The 27,855-nt window shown below is 38.0% G+C and overlaps 1 protein-coding gene across 11 annotated transcripts in view; it reads left to right on the plus strand.

Moving 5' to 3' along the window:
* The window catches only part of MAST4 (microtubule associated serine/threonine kinase family member 4), a 569,167-nt gene that overhangs the window by 444,394 nt on the left and 96,918 nt on the right, over positions 1-27,855 (plus strand). For all 11 annotated transcript variants that reach the window (XM_057539992.1, XM_057539993.1, XM_007175996.3 and 8 more), the window contains one exon: positions 8,889-8,977. In XM_057539992.1, the coding sequence (XP_057395975.1) occupies positions 8,889-8,977 (89 nt within the window). The remainder of the gene's footprint in view (positions 1-8,888; positions 8,978-27,855) is intronic.

Here is a 27,855-nt window from a genome sequence, read left to right on the forward strand (position 1 = left end):
TTCCAGTCCTTAAGTGTCTTCATTCAAATAGATGACCTGCCCTGATGTCTTAGGATTCTTGGGGGATGTGCAGGCTAGGTATGTCCCATAATGCATGTTGCAGATAAATTGCACTAAAAAAAATTAACAGGTATTGAGAGCCTTCTCACTTTAATTACTTTTTACTTCTGACATTTTCAGCAGTTGGACTTAACTTTGCTGCTGTAAATCCCATATTATTACCAGCTCCTGCTTGAGTTTGACCATTGTGATATGCCCCTCTTTTAATTCCTCTGATTTCTCATTGTAATTTTATTCAGAATGACGTGTATGTAGGTTTTCTCAGTAAGATGTTTCACATCATATAAACCTGTCAGCTCTTTGTGTTTTCTCAGTTATACACGGCCTTGATCAAGCTAGTAGAATTAGACTATAATATCGTCTTAGATCAGTTTAGTCTTGTAGATTAGACTATGTTTGTCCTCCAAGTTAAATTAGAAACTCCTTAATGGTAGGAACCATATTTAGTTAGTTATTCAAAAATATTTACTGAATCTCTATTCAAGTCATTTGTATTTTCTGGGTATCCAAAGAGATTCACTATGATAGAAAATATAATCTTCGACCTCAAGGACCTTATGCCCTATCCTAGATGGTAAGCTCCAGGTGGAATCCCTGGTTATGTTTACTGAATGAATGAGTGACCACAGAGTGGATGCTCTGCTTGCCAGGGTCACTCTGGTGCAACATGGTGCACGTCAGCCCCCCAATCAGTCACATGCTCACATACGACATCAGGGCTCACCATGTGAGCCACATAGAGATAGCTGTGTTCATGTATTTCACTTTGAAATAGCCACAAATGGAATAACTGAGACGAAATAGGTTTAAAAAAAGTTTCTGTGTCAGGCAGATCACCAAGATTAAGGGGTTATTTAGGGAAGACCTATGAAATGGAGGGGCAACTTGTCATACTTAGCATATACTATAAAATTCCAGTGCTTATTAGTTATGAAAATACGTTTCAAAGCTGATGGGGATTTTATCTCATACTTTAGATAGCAACACATTTTTGTTGGTACAACTCTGCCAGATTCTGCCTTAGAATACAGTTATCTGTGAATCATTCTTAGCTCTTCTTTTATACTTTAAACACTTTGAGAGTGTTTTCTTCATTTTCTTATTGCCCATCGTACCTGCCCATAAATGTTTTTTACATTGAATAGCATCTTGCCAATATCTGTATGTTCAGCCATCTCTCTCTTCCTGTACAAAGACAGAAAATTGGGCTAGACCTCACCAAGGGCTTATCTTAATGGATTAGATATATTTACAAGAAGTACTGTATACAGTAATATATATATATTTTCCTCAGAATTTTTGAAAGCTTGGAGACCTATACCTTCCTCTAGGCATATAACTAGCCTAATTTTTTTGCTCCTAGGTGAAAGCAGTATGAGCAGTCATTCATTTCCATTATAATTAATGCCTTTTAAAAGGAGTTTTTCTACTAATGGAAAAGTTAAGTTCAAGTATCAAGCCGATAGTATCAATACGAAGCATTCACAATAATATACGCCGGATGACGATAAACTAGGTCATTGCATTGATGCCCACGTGCAGAGGGCTGAAGCTCTCTGCTTGGCAGTCACCACAGTTCTAGCTACCTGCTCTTTCTCCAGTGTTTCAGAGGCTGTACAAAAGAGCATGGACTGCTCTCATACCTGCATTGAATCTTGGGGGCGATTTTGGCATGAGTTTTTAAAATAAAATGCTGTGTTTTGAAGTTGAGTCACAGGAGATGGGGTGTACTAGGCTTAGCTCCCTAACTGGCCTTTCTCCCTCCTCCTTTGGTTATTGCAATCTAGCAGCCAGAATGATTCTCTTAAACCAAAACTCGGATGGTGTTTAAAACCTTCCAACAGCTTCCCTTTTCACCCAGAGTAAAACCAGTCTCCGTGCTGTGGCCTGCACCTGTCCCAGAGGTGGCCCCGGGCTCTGTCCACTGTCCTCTTGGCTGTTCGCCTCTGGCCGGCTCCCCTCCCGCACGCTGGCCTGCCTGCTGGTCCTGGAGCACTCCTGACCAGGGCCTTTGCTCTTCCTGAATGTTCACTCCCTCATCCTCCCATCTTACTCAGACACCGCCCCCCGCCCCTCCCCACCACCCCATGCGGCTTTCCCTAACCATCTGTTTAAGATCGTGATTTCCCACATCCGTCCGTGTCCTACCCTCTGCGTCATTGTTCTCCATCGCCATCCCTCGTACTACAGAGGTCATCACCATCTCCCATACTATCTTACTAGTTTATTATGTTTATTATCTGCTTCCTTCTCTAGAATACAGGTCTCTAGAGGACAGCAGGGATATTTGTTTGTTTAGAGTAGTACGTAGCATGTATTAGGAGCTCGAAAAGTAATTTGTTGAATGAATCAGTGGAACCTTGGGGGGAGCCCTGATTTCATGGGCCATAGGGAAGACATCGGCAGTGTCATAACTTCACCTAAATAACAGAGTATGTCACGGACAGGAATATTAATGCTTTGCTTCCTGTTGCCTTCTAAGGGGCACTAAAGCTTATCCAGCCAGCTACCAGCTGTGGCCTCATTGTGCTCTACAGGAAAAGGGGTAGAGCTGTAGACAAGAGGCCCAGAGGAAGGGTAGATTGATTTACATATGAAAGACAAAAAAGTTATTTCTGCAGAAGACAATACTATGAAGACAGACATGGAGAGAAGGGCAAGGCAGCATCTGAAGGAATTAAGGATTTGGGGGAGAAGTGTCCAAAGAAAATTGTAAGGAAGACTTGCTTTATGTTGCATGATATAATTTTTCTTTCAAATTCAGTCTCGAAGATACTTTTCAAGGCTTTTACAATCAGATTTGCAAATACACAGAGGCCTAGATATTTAATGTTGCACAAAGAAAAAAGAAATGTCCATGATATACATAATTTTAGTGCATTTAATAATCCTAAAATTTGCTTCAAATGAATAATCTAAAAAAGGCATGAATTAAACCCATATTTATGTTGCCATGGTTAAATCTCAAAAATATAATGTTGAGTGAAAAAAAAAGTAAGTTACAGAATATCTATAATATATAGTGTGTGCTAAAGTGCAATTTATCCAAAACGTCAAAAACATGAGTGTCATACAAATATAAAATAAATATGTGTCAGAGATTTTATTTAACTTATTAATGAGGACAACAGTAAGAGATTTTGAAAACCATATATATACATAAAATATATAAATGTATATATTATATACATATAATCAGAAATGATGAAATAAAATTTGCTAATAGATACAAAACCAGTTAATATCTCGTAGGACAATGATATTAAATGTTTGGGGTCATCTCTCTGTGGGTGGATATTAACTGTATTTGCACAAGACAAAATTCATTTACATTATTATGGACAAGAATCACTTGTATTACTACTAGTTTTCTCCAACTTAACTGCAACCCCTACAGCGTTTAAAGTAGCCTACTCACTAGAAAGACAGTGAAAGGTGTACACCCTTATAGAACCAGATAATCCCCGGGAGGTTCACTGCACAAAGCTTTCCCAGCCACTGAAAGGACATATATATACTAAAGATTGAGAATAAACGTCAGAAAATGATACTATTGTTCATTTCACGTGGTGGGAATTGTTTGATTATTTTTCTATATTTTCTATATTTTTAAAATTTCATAAACCAAACAAAAATAGTTAATAACTCCTCTAATCTGGTCTAACCCCTTCATTGTAAAGATAAGGAAACAGAAGCCTGCCTGTTTTATAACATGTTTTCAGCAATACCACATTAGCTAGACAATTTCTGCCTCCTGTTCATGCCCAGTTTCTTCCACTTCTGCCTTCCTCTTTGTTCAAGGAATATTCAGTGTTCAGATTCTATTAAGGTATCAGGAAATAGTTAGCAGATGTTCACATTCAGTAAAGCTATGGTCTATAATTGGCCTCCTGTGCAGATTTATCAAATTTTTCATCGAGATGAATTAATAAATTATAGGCTAGCTTTTCAGAATTCCTGGAGCTCTTCTTAGGCAATTCACTGCCCCTCAATTGTGGTCAGTCATATGTCGTACTGAGTGTTGACCTTTCAAGTCGGCTGTGACTGTTAGAAATTACTGCCTGTTTGGGTTTCTCTTTCTCAGCTTGTCCTACCACGATCAGACATGATCAGTATTCATGTCCCCAAATGATTGTAATTTAAAATTAAGCTGCATTTCAGCTACTCAGAACAGTTGCAGAAAGCCACAGCCTGGTGGGCCTCACAGCTTTTACAGACCTGGTAGAGGATAATTAACAGGTTCTTCTGCCAGGAGAGATGTGACAGATCCAGCTGTGAGACTTTTACAGGTCCCGCCACGCCCTTCATACGGAGCTCTGAGCATAAGGACGATCTAGGCAGAAATAGAATATGGGCGCTTTGGACCAAAAATCCATACACCGCCTTCCCCTCCCCTCCCTCAGCTAGTGGCCCGCGTTCCTTTGTCCCTCACTCTGATCAGGCCTGACTTACACGATGACATGCGTGATCTGTCTCTTTATGCTCCTGACAAATGGAAGGTACTCTTGGCAATCGTTAGGAGATGGGGAAGCTGCTTGTGAAATTGCTTTGGTGAGCGGGCACAGTGAACTCAGGGAGCAGAGCGGCACCCTGTGTGATCCCAGGTCACCTGTCTGAGCCAAAACACCACGCCAGCAAATAAAACACTTCCCGGTGGTGGTTTCCTGTCGTGCTAAAGCGTCTCCAACCGAGTGCCCATTCCAACTGTGACGTTCTTCTCACAGAGGGTTCTGTCCCCACCTGCCTCGCCTCCCGGCCCGCAGGGGCCAGACAGTCCTACTGACTCAGAAGTACTGTCATTGCCTTTCACCCTCCTATTCTTCTCAGATCCCAGGTCCACAGTCAGCAGTACTTATTGTACTCTGTGTGTGTGTGTGTGTGTGTGTGTGTGTGTGTGTGTGTGTGTGTGTGTATGTGTTTGTGTGTGTGTTTTCTGTTGGTAGGTGGATCTTTCTAGGCAGGAACCAAAGGAATGAGGTAACAAGGAAAGCTCACTTAGCACCATCAGCCCCTGTTCTAATCCATCGTTTACCTTTGCCTCTGTCTCACGTTATATATGGCTATCTTCTTGGGCTAAATTCAGATTTTCCAAGTAAAGAATCTGTGCCATTGTGTCACCTTGCCAACAGACAGAACAGACTGAGCATGTCATCATAGGCTGTGTCCCCATGTGTTTTTTCAGCTGGGTGGCCTGAAGAGGAGCAGGTGCTTTGTGGGCAATGGTTGTTCCTGGCTTCAGCTTTCAGAAGCAAGCACGGGCAGGGTGGATGGCTTCCATTTCTTCTTAAAGAGTGAAGCAGAAAGATTGCATTTTGGGGATGGATAGCTGGAACTCGAATTCATAACTGTTCTTTAGTTTCACTTTTGCAATCCAATACCTTTAAGGTTCCTAGGGCTGAACTAGAGATAACTCTTTACAAGCTCAAATGGTTAGAAGAGGATAAGTTTTCAACAAGAGATTCTTGCTAGAGTAGAAATGATGCTCCTATTTTACCTGGTAGGATGGCACTTGTTTTTTCCCTTGGGTGACATGGCTTGAGAAAAAGCAAGGGTGATTCAACTTCGTTATGCTGGTGAAAGAAAAGGGACCTTGAGTTTGCTCAGGTGGTGATGTTTCTGCTATTTTATCACTTTATGGGTTAAATGAGTATGGTGTGGTCGCCAGCACCCCAGAAGCCTCCTCACACCTGCTATTCATGAGCTTCTCCTTTCATCAGCAGAAGAGAGTGTGATACCTGGATGAGTAAATAATGACAACAGAGGTCAGCTCAGCATTTTACACCAGTGTCGTTATTAACGCCGGCAGAGCCAGGTGCTGTGGCAGTCTAGGTAGTAAATACTCACAGGTCCTGCCCATCAGGAGTTCTCTTGTTGTGGGGTTAAATGCAGATTTTAACTCATTTATTGGGAATCAGGTACCTAGAACAATAAGATTAAGTGACTGTCAGGGATACCAGAAGTAGGTGATAGTCAGATTGGATGGCCACCCCTCCCCTCCAACTTTGAAGAGTTATATACAGAATATCTCACTAGGGTCCCAGTATTTTTAAAGTATTAATATATATATCAAGATCTAGGTATTTTAAGGTTAAATACAGTAAAAAAAAAAAAAAATATGCCCCTTTACCCTTAAGACTGTTAGCAACAAATAAGTTCCTTTGAGAGGCCAAGACCCTACTTCGGAGTGTAGAGATTTGTGTACATATGTAAATCTCTGTCTTGGTCTGTATTTTGTAAAGTCTGGTTTTGCCATGCTGAGGAACATTTCATGTTTAAAAGCTTCCTGTTTGACTTTGAGAGATTCAAAAATTTTACTACTCTCACTAGCTTCAGGCTAAAGAGCCATATAGAAGTTAGAGAAGACACTTTCAGTTTTGATTGTTCATCACATTTGTCAATAAGATATCCCTCCGATTATTTAAGGATTTGTGTAACATAATACCAGTACCTTAATTATGGTGAACTGTTCAAATTCTGAGGCAACTTGTTTTTAACTTCTTCTAACCTACTTTTATATTATTAGATAAAGAATCCTATGTTTTCTTTCACCATTGATTACATTCATAATCATCAGTTTGTAAAGTTTACAAATCTTTTTAGATGGTGGGCAAACATGGGATGAATGTAATATAAACTTTGTTCTTGTTTTTATGTTTTACATTGTTATATTTTTATATTGGCCAAGCAGATTCCATCAAGTTTTATTCCCACGTTTCTTTTTGAGTTTTTTTTTTTTTTTTAATCACATTTTTTTAATCACATCAGTACTTTTCCACCCTTTTTTTTTTGGTAGACTTTAAATAACTGATACAATTGTGAGAATTTTTTGTTTGTGTTTTTCTTTGTTTTAAATACAAATTATTGGCTACTTATTTGACTTGTTGTGGTAATGTATTAGTCATTCTATTTGTTTCTTAGGAAAATTCAATTAAAATGTTTTTAAGAAATATTTTCTAAATTTTAGCTTTGCCAGCATATTTCACTGAAATTCTTATGTAAGATAGTCATTAGGTTACTGTTTCTATTGATATATATTTCTTATTTATTTGATTTACATATATAAAAATTAATAAATGAATGTCAATAGGAAATTTTCATAAGTGATTTAGATCAAATACTAAATGTAAAAAATAATACAAATAGCCATTTTTGTGTAAGCTAACCTGTATTACAATTAACTTGTTCAAATTAGCAAATAACTTTGCTGAGAGTTCCAGGATATAAATCTGTCATTTATAATTTCTCTTATTAACATCAACAAGTTGATATATTTAATATTCCTATATTAAAATTAAAGGAGACATTAATTTGAATTAACACTAAATACATTGTACAATATTTTTTTAAAAAAACAATCACACGTTCTGACTTAACGGTTATGAATTTAATAGGCCAAATAATGGTTCTTGATAGATGAGTTGATAATACCACATTCCATCTTCATAATTATCAAGGGTCTATTCTTATTCAACAACTTCTTTAAGGCTGAGTAAACATGATCTTAATTAAACTCACAGATAATGCTAGGGGGTGTTGATTGCTCCAGTAAGGAAAATAAAATGACGCAGCCTGACCTTAAGAAATTATAAATATGGGAATGTTGACAAATGATAATAAGCAGCAAACATCTAAGAGAGAGGATTGGTTCCCAAGTCAATATTGGAGAAAGAAATTTGGTTTGGCTTTGAAATGTGTTGTTTGAATCATATTTAGAAATGTTCCTTTCAAATATTTTATACAAATTCTCAATTATGTCCACTATATGTTATTTAGAAGTTAGGTGAAAATTCCTGTTTCAAGAATGCTGTAACAGGTATATTCTGAATTAAGAAGACATTACAATAAATCTTTAATGGTGGATAAGGGCACCAAGTGTAGGAGGATGGAATCATAGTGCCCTGAACCTTATTATAGGTGAATTCAATGAGGTAACCTGCTGGTTTGTATTATCCTTTTCTAACCACTTTACTGATTGTGAAGTACCAGTCAGTACTGAAGAAAAGCAAATGAAAGTAAGATAACATCCACTTCATCATCAACCAGTTTTGCATTTGTGTTATTCTTTGAGGCTTGTGAAAGTTACTTTGCAATCATATTAGCTATTTTTTAACTTTCTAGTAGCAGAAATAGGAAAAAATAGTTACCCTGTGCCCATATGTAGCAATTTATTTCTACTCACTGGGTACCAGGATAAAAAACAGTAGGTAGTGTGCCTGTGAGAAAAGGCCTTCATTGTTATTTTAATACAAACTGGAATCTGTTTTTATGATTCCAAAATATTTACCTTAATAAGGAGTTTGAATGCAGTATGAAGATGAAAAATGAATGAGTAGTGAAATACATTTATCTTAGGCATTGGCTGTTCTATTGACAAAAGGCACAGCTCTGAAATTTGTCTAAATAATTAGATTTTTAATTAGTGCATCATTGTAAGATTAATGTCATTGTTCTTCATTGCATGTAATTTTGTATTAGAAATTTCATGTCAACAAAGATGCTACCTGTGGTTTGCTGATTTGAATCCTTAATCTATCACTTGTGTGTATGGCATATCACATATTTGCAGTCAAGAGCCAAAAGAAGGCATTTGATGACAACTTGGTGGTGAGGAATATTAATGGTGTTATATATGATGTGAATACATTATATTTTCTAATATTCAGGAAACAGCCGCCCTTCAAATATTAGTGAGTGCATATTGACTTGCAAAAATTTTAGAAGTAGCATGCGCGGATAGATTGTTCAACCTAAGCTATGTCTACTTTGAACATACTTGAACGTTATTATTATTATTGCTTTTAAAAGTGGTTTTCCTTTCCTTTGGACAGTTGCCGAACCAGCAACCGGAAGAGCTTGATTGGTAATGGGCAGCCCCCAGCACTGCCACGGCCTCACTCACCTCTCTCTGCTCATGCAGGTAATGAAATACCTTTTCTCGAGTTCTGTTTTACTTCCTCTTGCTAGTTTTTAAAATACAGGCATTTTGAAATTTAGATGCGTCTCCCCACCTTGTTATCTTGGTTTCCCTGTAGCTTTGTCACTAAGTTGTTCTTTCTCATCAGTCAGCCCAAACCTTATCCTCTCTTTGAGCGCTCGGATCTGAAAGGGAGAAATCCTTTTTATATGGGGTCCTATTCCAGTTTTTGTTTTCCTCCACATCTGAATTTGTGGATGATGCAAGTCACGCTGCCATGTCAGGATTTCCTTTGGGAAACGTGGCCATGACAGTTCACATGAAGAGGATTAGTGTCAAGAACTGTAAGGGAGGGAAAATATCTTTTCCCTCTCCCCTTCTAACTCCTCCACTGGGGACCCAGTAACCAGAGACAGATTAACAAAGGAAAAGCATACACATTTATTTAACATACGTTTTACGGAACATGGGAGCATTCATGAGGAAATGAAAACCCAAAGGAACGGTTAAATCGGATTGTTTTTACAGTAGTTTGGTGAAGAGAGGGGAGTTGTGCAGAGACGTATAGGACAGAGGTGAGCTAGTTGTAGTAAACTGGGGGAAAGTTAGCAAGGACTGTTTGTTCAGATTCTTCTGTGTCCCTTGTCTTCAGCGATAAGAAGGCTCCTTTCCTCCAAGTGTAGGGAGGGTGCCTCTCTCAAGAAGGTGTTGTGACCTGCTTACGGGGCAGGTCAGAAGGCCCTTGCGCACATGCTGTTTCTCAAGTCCCTTCACCTTAACATAGCCAATGTGCCAGTGCGCCATATTTTGGGATCTCATGTCCTAAAGTGCGTCAAAACTATTCAGCATTTTTCTCCCTAAAGTTGAACTTATCTATTGTATATATTAGCTAGCACAAACAATGCTGCTCTGAGCGGTCTAGAACATGTCTCCTCTTGTAACGTGGGCAAGAGTTTATCTAAAGTTTCACCTGCCAGTGGTGTCGATATAACTTATCTTTTCATCCAGAACCATTGTTGGGACAATGAAGATTCAAGAGATGAGACTCTTGGCCTCAAGAACTACTTAGAAGGATGGTAGAACCATATTACAAAAACTATGCAATGAAGACTGCTTTGTGTGTTTTTTGTTTGTTTGTTTGAATTCTATCTAAGATGGTGCAAAGGAGAGAAGGGTTAATTCCAATCAGGAAAGTTTGGGAGATATTGAAGGAGCCGCTTGCTCATGATGTTGAAAGATGAGCAAGACTTTGGCAGGGGTGAGAGATGGGGGAATTTCTAGTGTGTGGCTAGAGTGTGGGAAGTACATGCTTGATTGTACAAGAATGTAAAGGTGAAAAGAGAGATGAAAGTCAGAAAGTAGAATGAATTTTGACTTTGAGCTCCTTTCACAGATTTTGAGGAGGATCTGTAGGAAGATGTGTTCGAGATATAGAAGATGATGGGGTGAAAGGATGAGTGTTTAAGCCCTACCTCTGTTATACTCTTGTGGAAACTGTCACACGATAGGCTTTCAGGTGGTGTTGACTTATAAACTAGGCTATGACTGGCCCCCGGAAAGCAGTCCTTTTGCTTAGGGGGGCTCTCCAGCTGAGAGTGGAAGTTATCTAAACATGTTTGGGGACAAGACGGGACAGAGAGAGAGAGATGTAGTTGCCCCTTTGGAATAAATTTTATTTTCCTCATAGTAATAAATAAAAGATGGTAAAGTTAAAAAGGCAAAGGACAAATTCATAAAATTATGATACTGTATGTAGTAAGACCACTAAAGTCCTGAAATGCTACTCTGAGGGAAAACTTTAGAGAAACTCCTACATGTATATGCAAGAAGGTGTGCTCTAGACTGCTCGTAGTGGCATCATTTGTAATAGCTAAACGTTTGAAGCAATGTGGCCCAAATGTCTATCAGTTGGAAAGTAGATAAATGAATTGTGGCATAGTTATCTACGGAACACCGTGCGCCTAGAAAACAAATGAACTAGCACTCAAAGAGAGTGTTGGGCAACAAAAGCAAGTTGCAAAAGAATCTTACTTAAACCATACATATAAGGTTAATGTGATGCTACGTGCAATGTTTTGTTTAGGGATACACACACATACACATATAAATATGTATCTGTGTATGTACGTTAATAGTAAGAGTCTAAAGGAAAATATGGTCATTTTAAAGACCCATTTTGTGTTAGTAGTTACGTCTGAGAAGGTGTCAGGGGGTATAATTGTGGAGAGGGGTAAGCAGTTGACAATATTATATTTCCAAAGCTGAATGGTGAATACACAACTATTTATATTCTTACCTTTATACTTTGGAGATTTTTATTATATCATTGTCATAATAGTGAAAGCTGACCAGAGGGTCAAGCAAGGCCAAATACTTTACTCAGCGGCTGGAATTATATCTTTGTCTTATCTTTTCATTCCTCTGTCAGAGTGCCCAGCAGTATATACAAGGTGCTAAGTATAAGATAAATTTTATTTCTTACATATAATTCAGTTGTGATTAAACAAATTTAATCCTACTCCTCTTTGTAGTGTTCTGTAGTAATTGCATCATACTTGATGTGCCTGTTGATTAGTCTTTTATTGCCATTATTTCCTTCAGTTCTAATATTGAGATTAAAGAAAGTGTTGTTAAGACGTTAATGATCCTTTTAATTATTATTTTTTTCTCTTTGGAGAATTCTTTTTCCTTCAAAACATAATTTTGTATTTAATCGGAGGAATGGGCAGAGAGAAGCCTGTCTTTCAGGTTCCGAGAGCATTTCCCCTTATGTTATGGAGGAACATAACAGGTTGTTATTCATTCAGAAGCTGTAGAAAAGTCTGTCGACTTTTTGTGAGAAATGGCATTTATCACAGTCTGGTAGGTTCCTATTTCTATATAAAAGAAGAATAAAATGTAAATTAAATAAAGGACCTGTCCTCACATCTTGATAATGCGAAACGCTTTCTCACTCACTGCGTCTCTTACCTCTTCCTATTGCTACATTCTCTACTGCGTATGGTACACAGAGGCCAGGGGGACAGTTCCTTGATGTCCCCATGAAAAACAAGAGAAAGAATAAGTGCCATCTCTCAGTGCTTAGTCACCCAGTAGATACACTTTCTATTTTTCTTAGGTAGGGATTATGTGAGTCAGACCATGCATCACTGACACATGAATTTATACCCATTGAATGGATCGGTAGAAACGAGAACATTAATTTATTTGTGTAGATGTGTCAGTGGTACCCTGAGGAAGAAGAGATACTGGCATCATGTTCTGGAGCTTATCTCCACAGACAAAATAGTGTTTGTTGACAGCCAGGCATTCCTAAATGAACCATGAACAGGTCAGTCCCATTTAAAAAAAAAAAGAAAGAAAGGTAAAAGTCACAGGCTCCTAGTTCTAAGCATGAAATTTAATCCAGAAGCCCCAAAGGAAAAGACTAGTATCTCTCTCCTAAAATGAAAAATTCTGTGTAATAAACAAAATCAAAAGAAAACAAAGTGTGAAAAATATTTCTATGCCCATAACTGACAAATATCTGATTGCCTTAATATACAAAGAGCTTGTGTAACTTGATATGAAAATGGTGAATGCACCAGGAGCAAAATGGGGAAAGGATGTAAAAGGCGTGTCATAGAAAAAAATTAAATTGGCCAACAAAAATGTTTGAAATGATGATTCATTGCAATCATAAGAGAAATATGAACCAGAATAATGAGACACTATTGTTCACCTAGCATATTGTCAAAAATTTTGTAAAATTGATAGAATCCAATGATAGCAAGATTGTGGAAAAACAGTCCCTCTCACATCACATAAGTGTTGATGTGAATTGGTACAACCCTTTTGGTTAGTTTGCAGTATCAGTTAAAATTTCAACTGCATTTACCCTTTCACCCAGCAAATCCATCTCTAGGAATTTATCTTACTGATATCTCACAGAATAACAGAAAATAATAAATCTAGCATTGCTTGTAACTAGCAAATGGAAAATTAAGTTGTTACCACTTTATTATTTAACATGCCCTTCATTAAGCGGCTGGTTTAGTAGAAAATAATTCAGGTATATAATCCAAGACTGCATGTTTGTTACAAAGAATGAGGTAGGCTTTTATGTTCTGATGTTAGAAAGCTGCCCAAGATAGGCTGTTCAGCGAAAAAATACGCTGTGTAATTTTATATGTGTGTGTGTGTGTGTTTGAGTGCATATAGACATGCATAAATACTTGTATATTCATGCATATTCATAAGGAGTTTTTGGAAAGAGAAAGCAGTGTTTATCTTTGTAGAATAGGAAAGTAGGGAAATTAGTGTGTAGTGGTTTTATAATAAAATAAGGCTCTAAAAATAAAACTGGTAAAGGAAACAAAATAATACCTGCTTACTCTGCAGTAAATTACCAAAAATTTAGTGGCTTAAAACAATATCCATTTATTGATCTTACAGTTCTATACAAGTCTAGGTAGGCTTGACTTGTTTGCCTTCAGGGGAGCTCTCAAGGTATCTCAAGGCCAAAATCAAAGAAAGGTAGAAAGGATAAGCTCCTATTTCTGTAGGAACCCTCACCTGCTTTTTCTGCTCATGGTGTCATAAGGCCAGAGTCAGTGTCAGTTATTGACCTTAAAAAAAAAAAAAAGAAAAAGAGCTAGTTATTTTACCAGCAAAATGAGTTTATTTGGGAATAGCAGAGAATTACAGCAAACCATAGGTGAGTCCAAAAAACAGAGAAGAGAGGCTTTTGTTTTTACAGAAGAAAAGAGGAAGTTGGGAGGAGAGTCCAGGGTGGTGGTGGCTGAGCTGTTGCTGGACCGGGAGAAATTCTTCCTTCCCCCTGCTGGGGTGTGAGTGGTAGTGTGTGAGAGCTCCCCTTTCAGGGCTTCCCCATGCCATTTAAAATGAGGCTTTCTTTATTTTCACACTGGGCTGGACTCCTATCTAGAGACTGGGAAAGAATCTACTTCCAAGCTTATGCAGATTGTGGACAGATTCAGATCCCTGCGGCTGTAGGACTGAGATCCACATTTTATCCTGGCTGTGAGCAGGAAGCTGCCCTCCTCCATCTTCAAGCCTGCATCGGCACATCCAGTGATTCTCATTCTTCATATCTCTAACTTATCCTGCTGTCAATCAAAGAAATTTTTTTATTTTAAAGGGCTTATCTGATTGGGTCAGGGTTACTCAGTCTCTGTATATTAAAGTCAGGTGCTGTGGAACTTTAATTACGTCTGCAAAATCCCTTCATAGTAGTACCTAGATGAGGGTTAGGATAACTAGGAGACAGGAATCTTGAGGAGACCATTTTTAGAATTCTGCCTACCACAATATCACTTCAATATTGTATTTTGATTCAAATGGTTAAAGTCTGAGCTCTAAGAGTGATACTTACAGAGGATGAGCCACAGACTAGATGTAGTCAAATAACTGAGACCCACTGACTCCAAACTTCTAGAGTCCTAGAATCAAATGTTGTCCCATTGGTCAAAATACCTAACCTTTGGTGTCTTCAAAAATTGTTTTACTGGGAATTTGCAGCTGGCTACTTAGATTCATTTACACAAGGGTTTCTGGATGGAAAGGTGGAAAAAAAGCCTCACTTTCCTATTGGACAACTCTAGGAGTTATTAAAGACAGGAAGTATTCTTAAACCACTAAGTACACATAACCTATTAGGTTTGTATCTACTTGGTAAAACTTGTATAAATTACTATCTATGTATCTATCTATCGAGCTACCTGTCTATCTGTCTGTCTATCTATCTATCTGTCATATATAGGGACCTCATTTCTGAAGGATTAGTTACCACTGTATTTGCTGCTCTACTCACCAAGTCTCTCTTCAAAGATATAACTGAGCTAAAGGAGGCCCATCCAGGTGAAAATAATCAGAGAACTGGAGTGATTGTATGAACAATACAACTCCAAGTGGAAACTTGCAAAACTCAGGAAAGTATTGGGGTAACACATGGGGTTAGGCAATGAAACATCCCGAATCCCACTCTTCAAAAACACCCTGAGAACATTTCTATGTGCATTTCTTCATTATTTTCCCTTCTCCCCACCTCTACCCTTGGGGCCTTGGCTTAACAAACACAACCGAGAGTATAAATTAAGGTGGTTACCTTACCTTTTGAACTTGTGTTGGCATCTCTTTTGGAGCCATGCATTGGTCTCACCACTTCACAACTTGCTCTCCTTGCATTTCTGCTGTATCAGTTGTACTTATTCAGATGTGACACTGAATAGGATGGGGGTAAAAGGCAGTGGTTTTGTAGACAGGCACGCTGATACAAAGAATTGAAAGTCAGTAGTCCAGCAGTGAAGTGGAGATAGAGAAAAAATACACAAGGTGGAATAATAAATTCAACGAAGAGAATCTGGGATAGAACAGGATTAGTCAACATTCCAGGGTGCCAGAGACATATGTGAGAGCATCCCTGATGTTGGTGAGGAACTTCATTATAACACACTGCCCCAAGAATGTGAACCATAAGCTTGGAAGATATGTAGCTGGGTGGTAAGAGATTTAGTAAAACCTGAAATGTTGGCACTTTGTGCCAACCAAATCCTTAATCCACTTACCAATATCCACATGACCCTGAGCCATTTTTAAGGTATGATAAAATCTCACAAGATATTTTGCAGCCTCTGTTCCCATGACTCTGATCTTCAAGGCTGATACAGTTAAAAAATAAAATGTGATATTCTGATTGTAACAGTAAGCTGAGAGTTTGTAGAAAACATAAGAAATTATATGGAAATATAAATCCCCTCTTTTTTTAATTAATTAATTTATTTTTGGCTGTGTTGGGTCTTTGTTGCTGTGCGCGGGCTTTCTCTAGTTGCAGTGAGCGGGGGCTACTCTTCGTTGCGGTGCATGGGCTTCTCATTGTCGTGGCTTCTCTTGTTGTGGAGCACAGGCTCTAGGCGTGCGGGCTTCGGTAGCTGTGACACGTGGGCTCAGTAGTTGTGGCTTACGGGCTCTAGAGCTCAGGCTCAGTAGTTGTGGAGCACGAGCTTAGTTGCTCCATGGCACGTGGGATCTTCCCCGGCCAGGGCTCGAACCCGTGTTCTCTGTATTGGCAGGCAGATTCTTAACCACTGTGCCACCAGGGAAGCCCATAAATCCCCTTTAAACCCACTATCCAAAGATAAGCCTGCTGACATTTTATTGTATCTCTTGCCTTTTTTCCTGTACGTATTGTGTGTGTATGTGTCTGTACATCTGTACATGTGACTGAAATGCATATGCTGTAACTTTTTCTTTACTCCACGCTTGCCAACACTAATGTTAAAGTTTTTCAGGTTCTGTTGACAGAGGCCAAGCATAATATCATAGTACCTTTTCCAGTTTTATTGGGATATAATTGACATGTAACACTGTATTTAAGATGTACAACACAATGATTATATATCTTTTTTTTTTTTAAAGACTGCCACAGTAAGTCTAGTTAATGTCCGTCGCCTCACATAGTTACACTTTTTTTTTCCTTGTGAGAACTTTTTTTTTTAACATCTTTATTAGAGTATAATTGCTTTACAGTTTTGTGTTAGTTTCTGCTGTATAACAAAGTGAATCAGCTATATGCATACGTATATCCCCATATCTCCTCCCTCTTGCATCTCCCTCCCACCCTCCCTATCCCACCCCTCTAGGTGGTCACAAAGCACCGAGCTGATCTCCCTGTGCCGTGTGGCTGCTTCCCACTAGCTATCTGTTTTACATTTGGTAGTGTATATATGTCCATGCCACTCTCTCACTTTGTCCCATCTTACCCTTCCGCCTCCCCATATCCTCAAGTCCATTCTCTAGTAGGTCTGTGTCTTTATTCCCATCTTGCCCCTAGGTTCATCAGAACCTTTTTTTTTTTTTTTTAGATTCCATATATGTGTATTAGGAGGAGAACTTCTAAGATTTACTCTTTCAGCAGCTTTCAAATATACAATACAGTTTTGCTAACTATAGTCACCATGCTGTACATTACATCCCCAGAACTTATTTATCTTATAACTGGAAGTTTGTGCCTTTTGATCACCTTCACCCATTTCACCCACTCCCCCAACTCTGGCAACCACCAGTCTTGTGAGTTTTAATTTCTTCCATTTTGTTGTTCTATCTATGAGTTTGTTTTTTTGTTTTTGTTTTGTTTGTAGATTTTACATATTACTGAGATCATACAGTATTTTTCTTTGACTTATTTCATTTAGCATAATGCCCTCAAGATTCATTGTGTTGTTGCAAATGGCAGGATTTCTTTCTTTTTTATAGCTGGAGAGTATTCTGTTGTACATACACAGCACATCTTTATCCATTCATCTGTTGAAGGACACTTAGGTTATTTCCATGTCTTGGCTACTGTAAATAATGCTGCAGTGAACATGGGAGTGCAGGTATCTTTTTAAGATACTGATTGCATTTGCTTCCAATATGTACCCTGAAGTGGGATTGCTGGATCATATGGTAGTTCTCTTTTTAATTTTTTAAGGAACCTCTGTAGTATTTTCCACAGTGGCTACTCCAATTTACATTCCCACCAATAGTGTACAAGGATTCCGTTTTCTCCACATCTTCACCAAGGCCTGTTTTCTCTTGTCATTTTGATAATAACTGTTCTAGCAGGTGTGAGCTGAATAATTTGTGCATGTTTTAGTTATCTTTTGTCATCTCACTGATACTCTTTTCTGATTTGCTAATTTTTTTAAAATTATTTATTTATTTATTTATTTATTTATTTATTTATGGCTGTGTTGGGTCTTCGTTTCTGTGCGAGGGCTTTCTCCAGTTGCGGCAAGCGGGGGCCACTCTTCATCGCGATGCACCGGCCTCTCACAATCGCGGCCTCTCTTGTTGAGGAGCACAGGCTCCAGACGCGCAGGCTCAGTAATTGTGGCTCACGGGCCCAGTTGCTCCGCGGCATGTGGGATCTTCCCAGACCAGGGCTCGAACCCGTGTCCCCTGCATTGGCAGGCAGATTCTCAACCACTGCGCCACCAGGGAAGCCCCATGATTTGCTATTTTTTTAATGCTGTTTTTTGATGAATGCAAGTTTTTATTTTTAATTTTGTTGTCATCAAGTTTGTCTTTTTCTTTCTTCCATTTTTTTAATATATATGAAATGGATTTCTTCCATTTTTGTTTTTGTCTTATCTAGTTGTTGTACAGTTTCTTTTTTTTTTTAAAAAAAACAAGGCTGGTCTTCCTCTAAGAATCGCTGCTCTGACCTCACTGTTTCCCCTGCCTCTTAATTTTGACAAGCTTAATATCAGTGAAGTGTTTCTTTACCTCCTCGTGTTCTTAGTCTGCCATTTAGGGTGATGGTTTTCCCAAGCAGTGAGTGAATTTTTGAGGAACAAGGTCTTTTTTGAATTCTTCCTAAATCTTATAGGCTAGCCTACAAAGGGAGGAAGATAGCAGTATTAAAAAAAAAAAAAAAAGGCATTAAGACAGTTTCTCTCAACCCCCTAGATGACTAGGGGGAGACGGTACACTTACGTATTTCTGCTCAGATATTTGTGGCCCCATCAGGTTTGCATGCAGCACACAGAAGAAAAGCCGTTACCATGAATTTTAGTTTGCTGGTGGGAACAACCTAGTCAATAGAGATGAATGATCTTTAGGTATAAGTGAAAGATTTCTCCTTAGATAAGGTGAGACTAGGGACATAGCCCTGAGCGTAAGAGTGCCTTTGTTTCATCATTTTGTTGTGTGACTTTCATTCAAGCTTTCAGTAGGTTTTCTGTGCTTGAAATATTGTTTGCCAGACTGTTTAAATATGATTTGTAGATCTTTAATAAAAATGTTCAATCAGCAGGGCAGTGACCTCCTTTGGCTACACAGACATGATGGTACAAGACAGATCGTTGCTTTGCTTCTTTATATTTGAGGAATACGACAAAGCAAGGTTGTGTGCTTCTAGAGTCATAGCAAATTGATGGCTAGCCTTAATGCAAATTAAGTTTGCAGATGTCCCATATAACCACTCTTTCTTTAAAGTGATAGAAACTTTCTTGTTTTACTCAAGAGCAATCTCTGATATAGTCATTCGTTATTTTTTTCTACTTATAAGCAGATCTCAACAAAATCAACTTAAACTTGTAAAACATTGTGTTCAGGTGAGAGCACCTTGATGTCCTCCTCATAGAGTTTCATTTTATGTAGGTAAAACTGGCAAATCATATGGCTGAACATAGTCACCTTTGGGTGGAACATTACCTTGGAATCATCTGCTTTTATTAAAACCTTAAATGAGCTCAAGACCAGAGTTCTTAATCTAGTATGTGTGTCCATGGTGTATGATTTCGCAATGCATCTGTTCTGTGATTTCAAGTATTTCATAAATCAGTTTCTCTGAATTACGGAGAATACATCTTTCTTATTTCACGTTGTACCCACAGTTTTTTGTTTTTTTGGGTTTTTTTTAATCCTTAGCCTTTGTGTAATTGCCAATTGTTGGCTTGAGTAATGACACATCTTGCCCTTCCTGCTTAAGGAAAAGGATGATAAAATCAGATGAACTGACGTCAGTCATTGTGTTTTCTTAGTTTTGGGTATGGCTTTGTGTTGAGTCACTAATCAGGGGTATATACCAACATCATTAGTATTTGTTAATTCCTTCATGCAGCTCCATCTGTCCTGTGACCTGCATTTATCATTTTGGTTCTTTGAGAAGAGTGTAATGTTTACATGTAGTATATTCCTAATGATAATTTAATGACAGGCATCTTTCCCCTAATCTCTAGATAGTCCCCTAAATCTAAATGTAGAATTTAACCTGAATGGTCTTTGATTTAGCTTTTTGGTTTCTCCTTTATTATAAATTGAAGCTTTTGGCAGCTTACTGCTAAATTTAATCTTAATGCACCCCTGTGTTAACAAAAGTGGTATTGTTTTTGTTTTTGTTTGTGAACATGGGTCCCCTGGGCAGCCACTCAGGAAGATTTTGCTCCTCCATCCTTTGGGAAGCGCTATTCCTTTCTATTTATTTTTTTAAATCAAAATTTGGCAACTTTTTTTGTGTTTATGCATCAACTGTGGATTTTCTTTGGCTTGGTTTGGTTTCTTAAGTACCAATTGGATCTTCATTACATATTTTTCAAGTTAGAATTGACAATATTTACTGATGGATTTGTGGGGTGAGAGAGAGTTGATCAAGGGTGGCTTCCAGAGACCTTGCTGAGAACATGGGTCAGTGGAAGGGGTGCTTCCCAAGATACAGGAGACAAGAACAGATCTGAGATAACGCTTAAGAGTTCACTTTGCTGCTGATTGGATTTAAGATGCCCAAGAGACTTGTAAGTGATGTAAATAAACAGTTGTTCCATGGGCCTGAAACTCAGGAGTCTGTGCTGGTGAAAACAGTCTGGACCATGCATTTATAGACAGTATTTAAAACGTGAGGAGGGGATAAAATCATTGAGGGAAAGAGTTTTGGAGGTTCTGAAGACAGAACTTTGAACTGAGTCTACAAGGCCAATATTTAGACATTCTGAGAAGACAAGTAGCCGACAAGAAACTGAGAAGCAGCAAGCTGAGAGGCAGGAGGGAAAGAGGAGAAGGTAGTGTCACAGATGCCAAAAGAAGACAGGGCTCCCAGAGAGGGACTGGTGAATTTTAGCATCAAGTCAGTAATCTCTATGGGGCACATAACAAATATTTGTTGAAAGAGTAAATAAGTGTTTATAAAGAAATGCACAGAGGTCATTTTTACTCTGTTGACTAAAAATGCACCGAACTTCTGATCGAAGGCAAGGTTTGTTTTCCCCGCAAAGAGAAAGTCCTCTGAAATATCTGTCTGAGTACTTACAAAGCCCCACACATTATAGTGCATTATCTTAATAACTTTATTTTGAAAGTCATTTTAGCAAATCTTTCATTTGCCTTGTCCATAATATAATCTGTTTCAACCATTGCTAAAAGCTGAGAGGGAGCTGTTGCCTTTTATACTCTTTATTAGTTTGGTTGCTAAGGTGCTTTACCCCCTCCCAAGTCCACAGAGCAATCAAACAAGGCAGTGTTTCACTGAAATTAAGAAAATCTGAAATGTTCTCTTTCTGATAGAGAAAAGACATTGGGAATTCTTGAAGTTATTTTTTCTCTGAGAAAAGAGATTCTTATAAATTTTAGATGGATAAGAATACTTAAGAAACTCAGGTCTCAAATAGCCAGTTTTCTCTAAAGTTAGTGAGATATAGAATATTTTTAATTTCAAATTCTATAAAATATTACAAATGAATATTAAAATCATTGGTTTATCAACTTTGTCTTTGAGATTAGACATTTTCAGATTTAAATCTCTTAAGTATGATAATTATGTATTTCATTGATTTAAAATATATAAATGACATGTATTATTATGTCTTCTAAATCTCTGGGAAGTTTATATATTCAAATTGGCCCCCCAAAAAACCTTTTTTATATGCTAGTTGAGAAATAAGGGATTGCCTTATGTTTAGGGTTGCTTTTATTCTAAGATATATGATAAGTAAATGATGACCTAGAAAGTAAAAAGGTACATTTAAAATCCTTGCTGAATCACTTCTCTCCTCACCCTTGAGGTTTTCACTACCTGATGGTCTCAGACTGGACAGTCTGCTTTGGTGACTGTCACAGTGACTTCAGTTTTTCTGGCACTTTGATGCTCTGGCACCCTCTTCACTAGCTTACTCCCAAGTTGTCTCTGAACTAGAGTGAAAAATTCTCAGCTATATGTAAATACAGACTGTCTTCTTCAGCCCATTAGGCTGGTGAGAGTGTGTGGATTTGTATCACAGGAAACCTAACTGTTCCATAGAGATAAAAGAACTTGAGGTAAGGGTCCTGTTAGCCTGGGGATCAGCCAGCTGTCTTCATTAAGAGCCCCGCGCCCTTGGTAGAAGGCTAGATGCTCCCTCTTGGGCAACCTGTAAGGGAGGATTAAAAGTCTGTGTTTTAAATTCAAGTACCTACACTAAAGAGCATTTTCTTAAATATCACGTCTAGCAATGCCATCTCTATCTTTGAACTTACCCTGGCTTAATTACAATTTCAGCTTTAATGATGCTTTAATGCAGATTGTTGTATTTACTGTGGTAATGTGTGAGCACTTCTCCACAAAGCCATGCAAATTGCAGGCTTTTCAAGTTCTAAGCTTTGATGTTAGGAGTAACGGTGGGTAATTGCAGAGCTTGTCATGGGATGTTAAGGTGTACATACAATCTGTTAACTATCACCAATTTAGAGGGTTCAGCTGTGGGAAGAGGAGCCCATCCACACTCCTACATTAGAATTGATAGCAGATTTGGTTTCTGTAGACTAGGGAAGAGAGAGGTGGAGAAAATTTAGGAGAGCATACATACATACAAGAAAAGTCATATAGTTTTAGGAAGAAGAGATCATTTTTGTTTAAAAAAAGAAATTTTAGGTTTTTAAAAAATGTCCTTAAAAACCTTTTTTTCCTGTTCACAAAAGCTGTACGTGTTTGTTATAGAAAGTTTGGAAAATACAGGAAAGTATAAAGAAGAATATAAACATCATTTATATTCTTATTTACCACTCAGAATTAACTACTCAACAATTGGGTACTTGTCTAAATATGTAGATTTTACACATCTACATCTATTATAATGTTTATAACATTTATGTATCTGTAAATTTGTATATACAAACATAAAATTACATATGTACACATAGCTTTGTATATATATATATGTAAGTACGGGATCAGATATAAGTTTGTATCTAGATCATTTTCTTCTGGTATTATTTTGAGATTTTTACATACCATTAAATACCTTCTCGTTGTTGTTTCAAATACTTGGTTTTAATGAGTAGATATATTCCATTTCATGAATGTGCCCTAGTTACCTCCCCGTAATGAGTATTTTGGCTCTTTCCAGTTTTTTGTTCTTATAAGTAATATTGTGGTGAATAGCATTGTACATAAATCTTTGTGATCAACTTTGATTAGTTTCTCAGCCTAATCTGGGAAGGTATTCTTTAAAGTGCTGGCCTTCTATTGTCTTGTATTTGTGTCGTTGGGCCATCCATTGTTGTCTGACTGAGATTTTTGAGTCATTAAGAGTCAAAGATTGGGTCCACAGGAAATGCTCTTTAATGCTTGCTGCAGATGACATTTAATAAGGATCAAGAATGTGTTCTGTAGGCACCAGAACAACTTTACGCGTTTCCAAGTACATCTCAAGTGTGTTCTCTCTAGGTGAAACAATGGCTAGCTCTATAAACTTCCAGGAACTTTGCACCCACTAACATCATGGTGACCTGGTGAAGTTAGTGAGGTAAATAGAGAAGGAACGATTACACAAAGCTGTGGAGTTGTTAACACTTCACACTGTGTTCCTGCGTTCCCAGGCATTGAGGACTAGACTCTAGTGTAGAAACCTCCAGCTACTATGTAACTCAGTAATCATGCTCCCCAAACCCTTTTAATTTTGAGATCTCGAACAATTGATAAGCGTACTAAATGGTATATGTAATAAACACCGGACCTCAGCTCTCCATGTATCAGCAGCGTTAATTTGGGCAAGTCACTCTTTAGATCTCAACTTCCTTATCTATAAAACGGAAATAATAGAACTTTCCCCTTGTAGTCTCATATGATTGCCTGAATGTGATAGTATTTGCAATATGATAAAGTGCCACACGGGGTGAGGTTTGAAGAAACTGTCAAAGTATTATTATGACCAATTTGAATTCATAATGTAGTTAAAATGATAAGATAATACAGTGTGTAAATACAAAACAAAGTAGAGCACAGGCTTGTCGCAGTCTGCAAGTGGGGTGCTGGCAATGGAATGTGGCCTCCTTGTAGCAGTCTCTGCTGGGACACATTTGTAGTAGTCTGTGATATTTTCATTTTGGCACACCAGCCTTTGGAGGTCCCTCTGCTGTGTACTTCCTCTGATTTAGAGCTGACTTGGGAAATGAACAGCGTTTTTTTAAAAGAGCCAACTCCAGTGGGTCAGAACCACAGCAGTTATAGAGGAGCTGCCTCAGGGTTAGGGAGCGGGAAGAGTGATGTGGAAGTGGGCTTTGCAGTCCCCCACTCCACCTTTGCTTCAGCCAGAGAAGCTCAAACTTTGTCACATTTGAGGATAGAAAGTAGTCTTTTGCTTGAGTTAAAGATTTAGCATGTACACGCGCACACATACACATTCAGGTTTGAAAACTGTTTTAAGGACACTGAGACCCAGTGCAGCCAAGTGTTGAGGATTGCATGGCTTGTTGGTGTCAGAGCCTGGTCTGGAACGCTGCTTCCCAGTCACTGCCTCTTGCACCCCTCCCAGAAGAGGCTCTGGAATCTGGCCCCAAAAATGCCTTCTGGGGGGATCAGGGAAGATCTGGGACATCCTCAGAGTGAGCTCCCCTCCTGCCCCCCACCAGTTTCAGTATTATTTATTTATTATTTATTTTTTTATTTTATTTTATTTCTTTTATTTAACCTCACACCTTATGTTTTATTTTTTTTGTATTGGAGTTTATTTGATTTACAATGTTGTGTTAGTTTCAGGTGTGCAGCAAAGTGATTTAGTTATACATATACTATCTATTCTTTTTCAGATTCTTTTCCTATATAGGTTATTACAGAGTATAGAGTTCCCTGTGCTATACAGTAGGTCCTTGTTGATTATCTGTTTTATATATAGTAGTGTGTATATGTTAATCCCAAGTCGTGGTGAGCATAGCTGCCTTCCAGAGTGAGCTTTGATTCACTCTTTTCTCCTGGGCGAAACACAGTGTCTAGATCAATGTTTTTCTTCATTTCTGTTTCTTCTCTTCTACTCTGTCAAAGAACTTGCCCCCGCCTCCCCTGAAGTGGAGGGGGGAGCTCACTTTTTACAAAAAGAAACACATAGGTTTACAGGCATTTTGTTGTTACAGTTATCATTCATGGTGTGTTTTGAGGATAGAGAAAAACCCCAGATTATTTTAGGAATGAACTATTGCTCTGATACATGAAAAGAGTAACTGGTAGTCAGGAGAAGAGCAGGATAATAGTGTATTAACAACCCTCAATGTGACTAAATCAGATCAAGGATGGTCAGCAGGAAATGGCACTTACCTAGTAAACAAGTGGGCTGAGAGAGGAAATCCCTACCCATTTTTATGAAAACTGTGCATCCATTAATTATACTGCTGCTGAATCTCATGCTGACATTCCCCCTCACTGGTGGAGAATCTCTGATATAGGGGCACCAAAGGATTTCCCCTAAAGCATAAACATTCCAAAGTGGTCCATCACTTAAGGTATCAGGTGTGAACTAAAACCCAGCATTTGATTACATGCACTATGTTCATCTTTTTTCCTTAGATAAAAAGAAGTGATATTTCAGGTTAATATTCTTAAAGTTTTATGGTGGTCTGCTGTCAGGCAAGTCTCTTTATTTGGCTTTAATTTCCTTTTCTGTTAAAGGAGGAGATTGAATTACATGTATTTTTTCTAATAATCTTTTGAAGTATTTTTTCTAAGGCTATAACTCCATATTCCCTTTTTTTTTTTTTTTTTGGTTTGTTTTAAAGGAGTTGTTTTCACCCTGTGTTTTCAGTATTAATTCACATTGGCCTTGTGTTCTTCATTGGGATCATGCTTTAGGGTCTGAAGGAAAATGGTCTGTCAGCATCTAAAATATTAAGGAAAAGAGTTGGGTGGGACAGCAGGTTGGACTCTACAGACCTAAATGGAGGGAGGGGGACATGCCTGAATGACCCACAAGCCTGTTCTAGATATGGTCACTTTTTTCATTTTATCATCATATGAGGATGGTGTTCCATTTGGACTTTCGATGGGAAAATTGGTTGTCCTGTTGCCTGGGCCTCCCAGGCACACTTTGAAGGCTATCCCCTTTGATTATTTGGTGTAACATTATATCTCAGTTAGTGGTAGGTATATCTATAAACTGGAACTTTTAGGCCTGAAAGCCTCCTTTTGCACATGTGGAAATGTTCCAGAACTCTACAGTAGTTACCGGAGTGACCAACCAGTCATTAAAGGAATGAATTTAGTTTTGAAGGTTTTGAAAGAGAGTGAGTGAGAGAGAGAGAGAGAGAGAGAGAGAGAGAGAGAGAGTGTGTGTGTGTGTATGTGAGATCCTCAGGCAAAGAACATGCCCCACTTCAATGTTAAGAGATGCAAATCATTTTAAATAGGCCAAATGCAGGAAATGAAGCAAGTTCCTTAATTGGTAAAAAAAAAAAAAAAAAAGCCTGCTTCCTTGTGGGATCAGTAATTTGGCTGGGGAATGGACACATTCTAGCATCCTTGAAATTGAAAGAAAAAAAACATACCTTGACTTAGTTCACATTTATTTCTTTTGTGCCATTATTTCAGTGGAATTCGGGAAATGTGGGTTTTAAGCTTATCACTAGTCATTTCATTTGACAGTTTTGATTTTCAAAAGAGAAAGGCCAAATGCAAATTCTTCTCCCTCCTCTGGAGACCCAGGCAGACTTTTAACACAAGAGATGTAGATACCTCCTCTGCAACAAATTTCACATAACCAGTAGCAGTCTGCTTTGTCGGTTGTTCTATTTCATCCCTCCTGCTCTTATTGTTGACATAAATGATGGATATTTATTTCTTCTGGTGATGTGAGGCCTTAACCATTTCTGTCATGAATATGTTCTATCTAACCTGCTCCTACTTACCATTTTGTTTCCTGAAATGCCAAGATAGAAGTTGTTATCTGAACTAGCAAGATAGAAGTTACAACACCTAATTTTAGTCACTGACATTAACATACCTCAGAGTGAATGGTTAACTTACGGGTCAACCCTTGAGTGTTTGGTAGTTAATCATGCTTTTCATTGAAATATTTGTAATATCCCACTATCCCCAATTTGTAAAACTGCAGTAATACTGGAGATTAAGAATACACCAATGATTGGTTACGTCTTTAGGAAGAACTACCCCTGTGTACAACACTAAATCTCATGATTCAAAAACAGTCAACTCATGGCTAGATCTCAGAAACAGTATGACAACTCAATAGGCAGAAGACAAAGGTGGATTTCACCCTCCTACACTACTTACCCCAACAGAGGAGACTTAGTTCCTACACCAAAATATCTGGCAGTCACTTCCGGAAACAGGAAAGCTGCTTTTTGAGCTGACCAGAGACATCAGCTGCCCACCTCCCCGCAACAGCCTCAAATTTCTGTGTTAGATTTAAGAAACTATACTTTCTGGTATTAAACATCCATACCAGATAAATTGGGAATTCATTAATTAATTTATAGCAATATATCCTTTTGGTGCGGGACCAGATAAATGGAACAAAAACAATAATGAAAGATACTACTAATGAAGACTTTCCCAAGTTGGAAGAAAAATTGAGTAACAAAAAAGAAAGAAAGAAAGGAAAGAAAGAAGGAAGAAGAAAGAAAGAAAGAAAGAAAAGAAAAGAAAAGAAAAGAAACAGAAATAAAACTCTGCCCTAAATGTAGTCCCATGACTTTTAAATTTTTGAGTAATGAAGGAAAAATATCTGAACAGGAAAAAAAAACCAAAAAAACTAACTGCTTACAAAGGTATAAAATTCATACTGGCCTCAGACTTTCCTTCCACAAATTGCTGTATAATGATGTTGTAGTCAAAGAGCTCTATTTGCTAAGATATTATACATATATATGTGTATGTTCATATGTTCGAGGTCATGTAAAATGTACTTTCCATATCTTTCCTGAGAAACTCACTTAAAGATAAATAGAAGATGACTGAGAGTTAAATTAAAATGAAGAATTAAAGAATTGGAAAAATGAAGTATAAAAGTACAGTGGTGAGCATTAATAGAAAAATGAAAGCTTGAAAAGGTTTTTTAAAAATGTAGTAGTATAAATAATGACTCACCATTAGCAATGTAGATCTGGAACTCATATCAACTAAGATGAGAGATGGAGATGTG

Source organism: Balaenoptera acutorostrata, chromosome 2, assembly GCF_949987535.1.
Source record: "Balaenoptera acutorostrata chromosome 2, mBalAcu1.1, whole genome shotgun sequence".
NCBI classification, from domain to species: Eukaryota; Metazoa; Chordata; class Mammalia; order Artiodactyla; family Balaenopteridae; genus Balaenoptera; species Balaenoptera acutorostrata.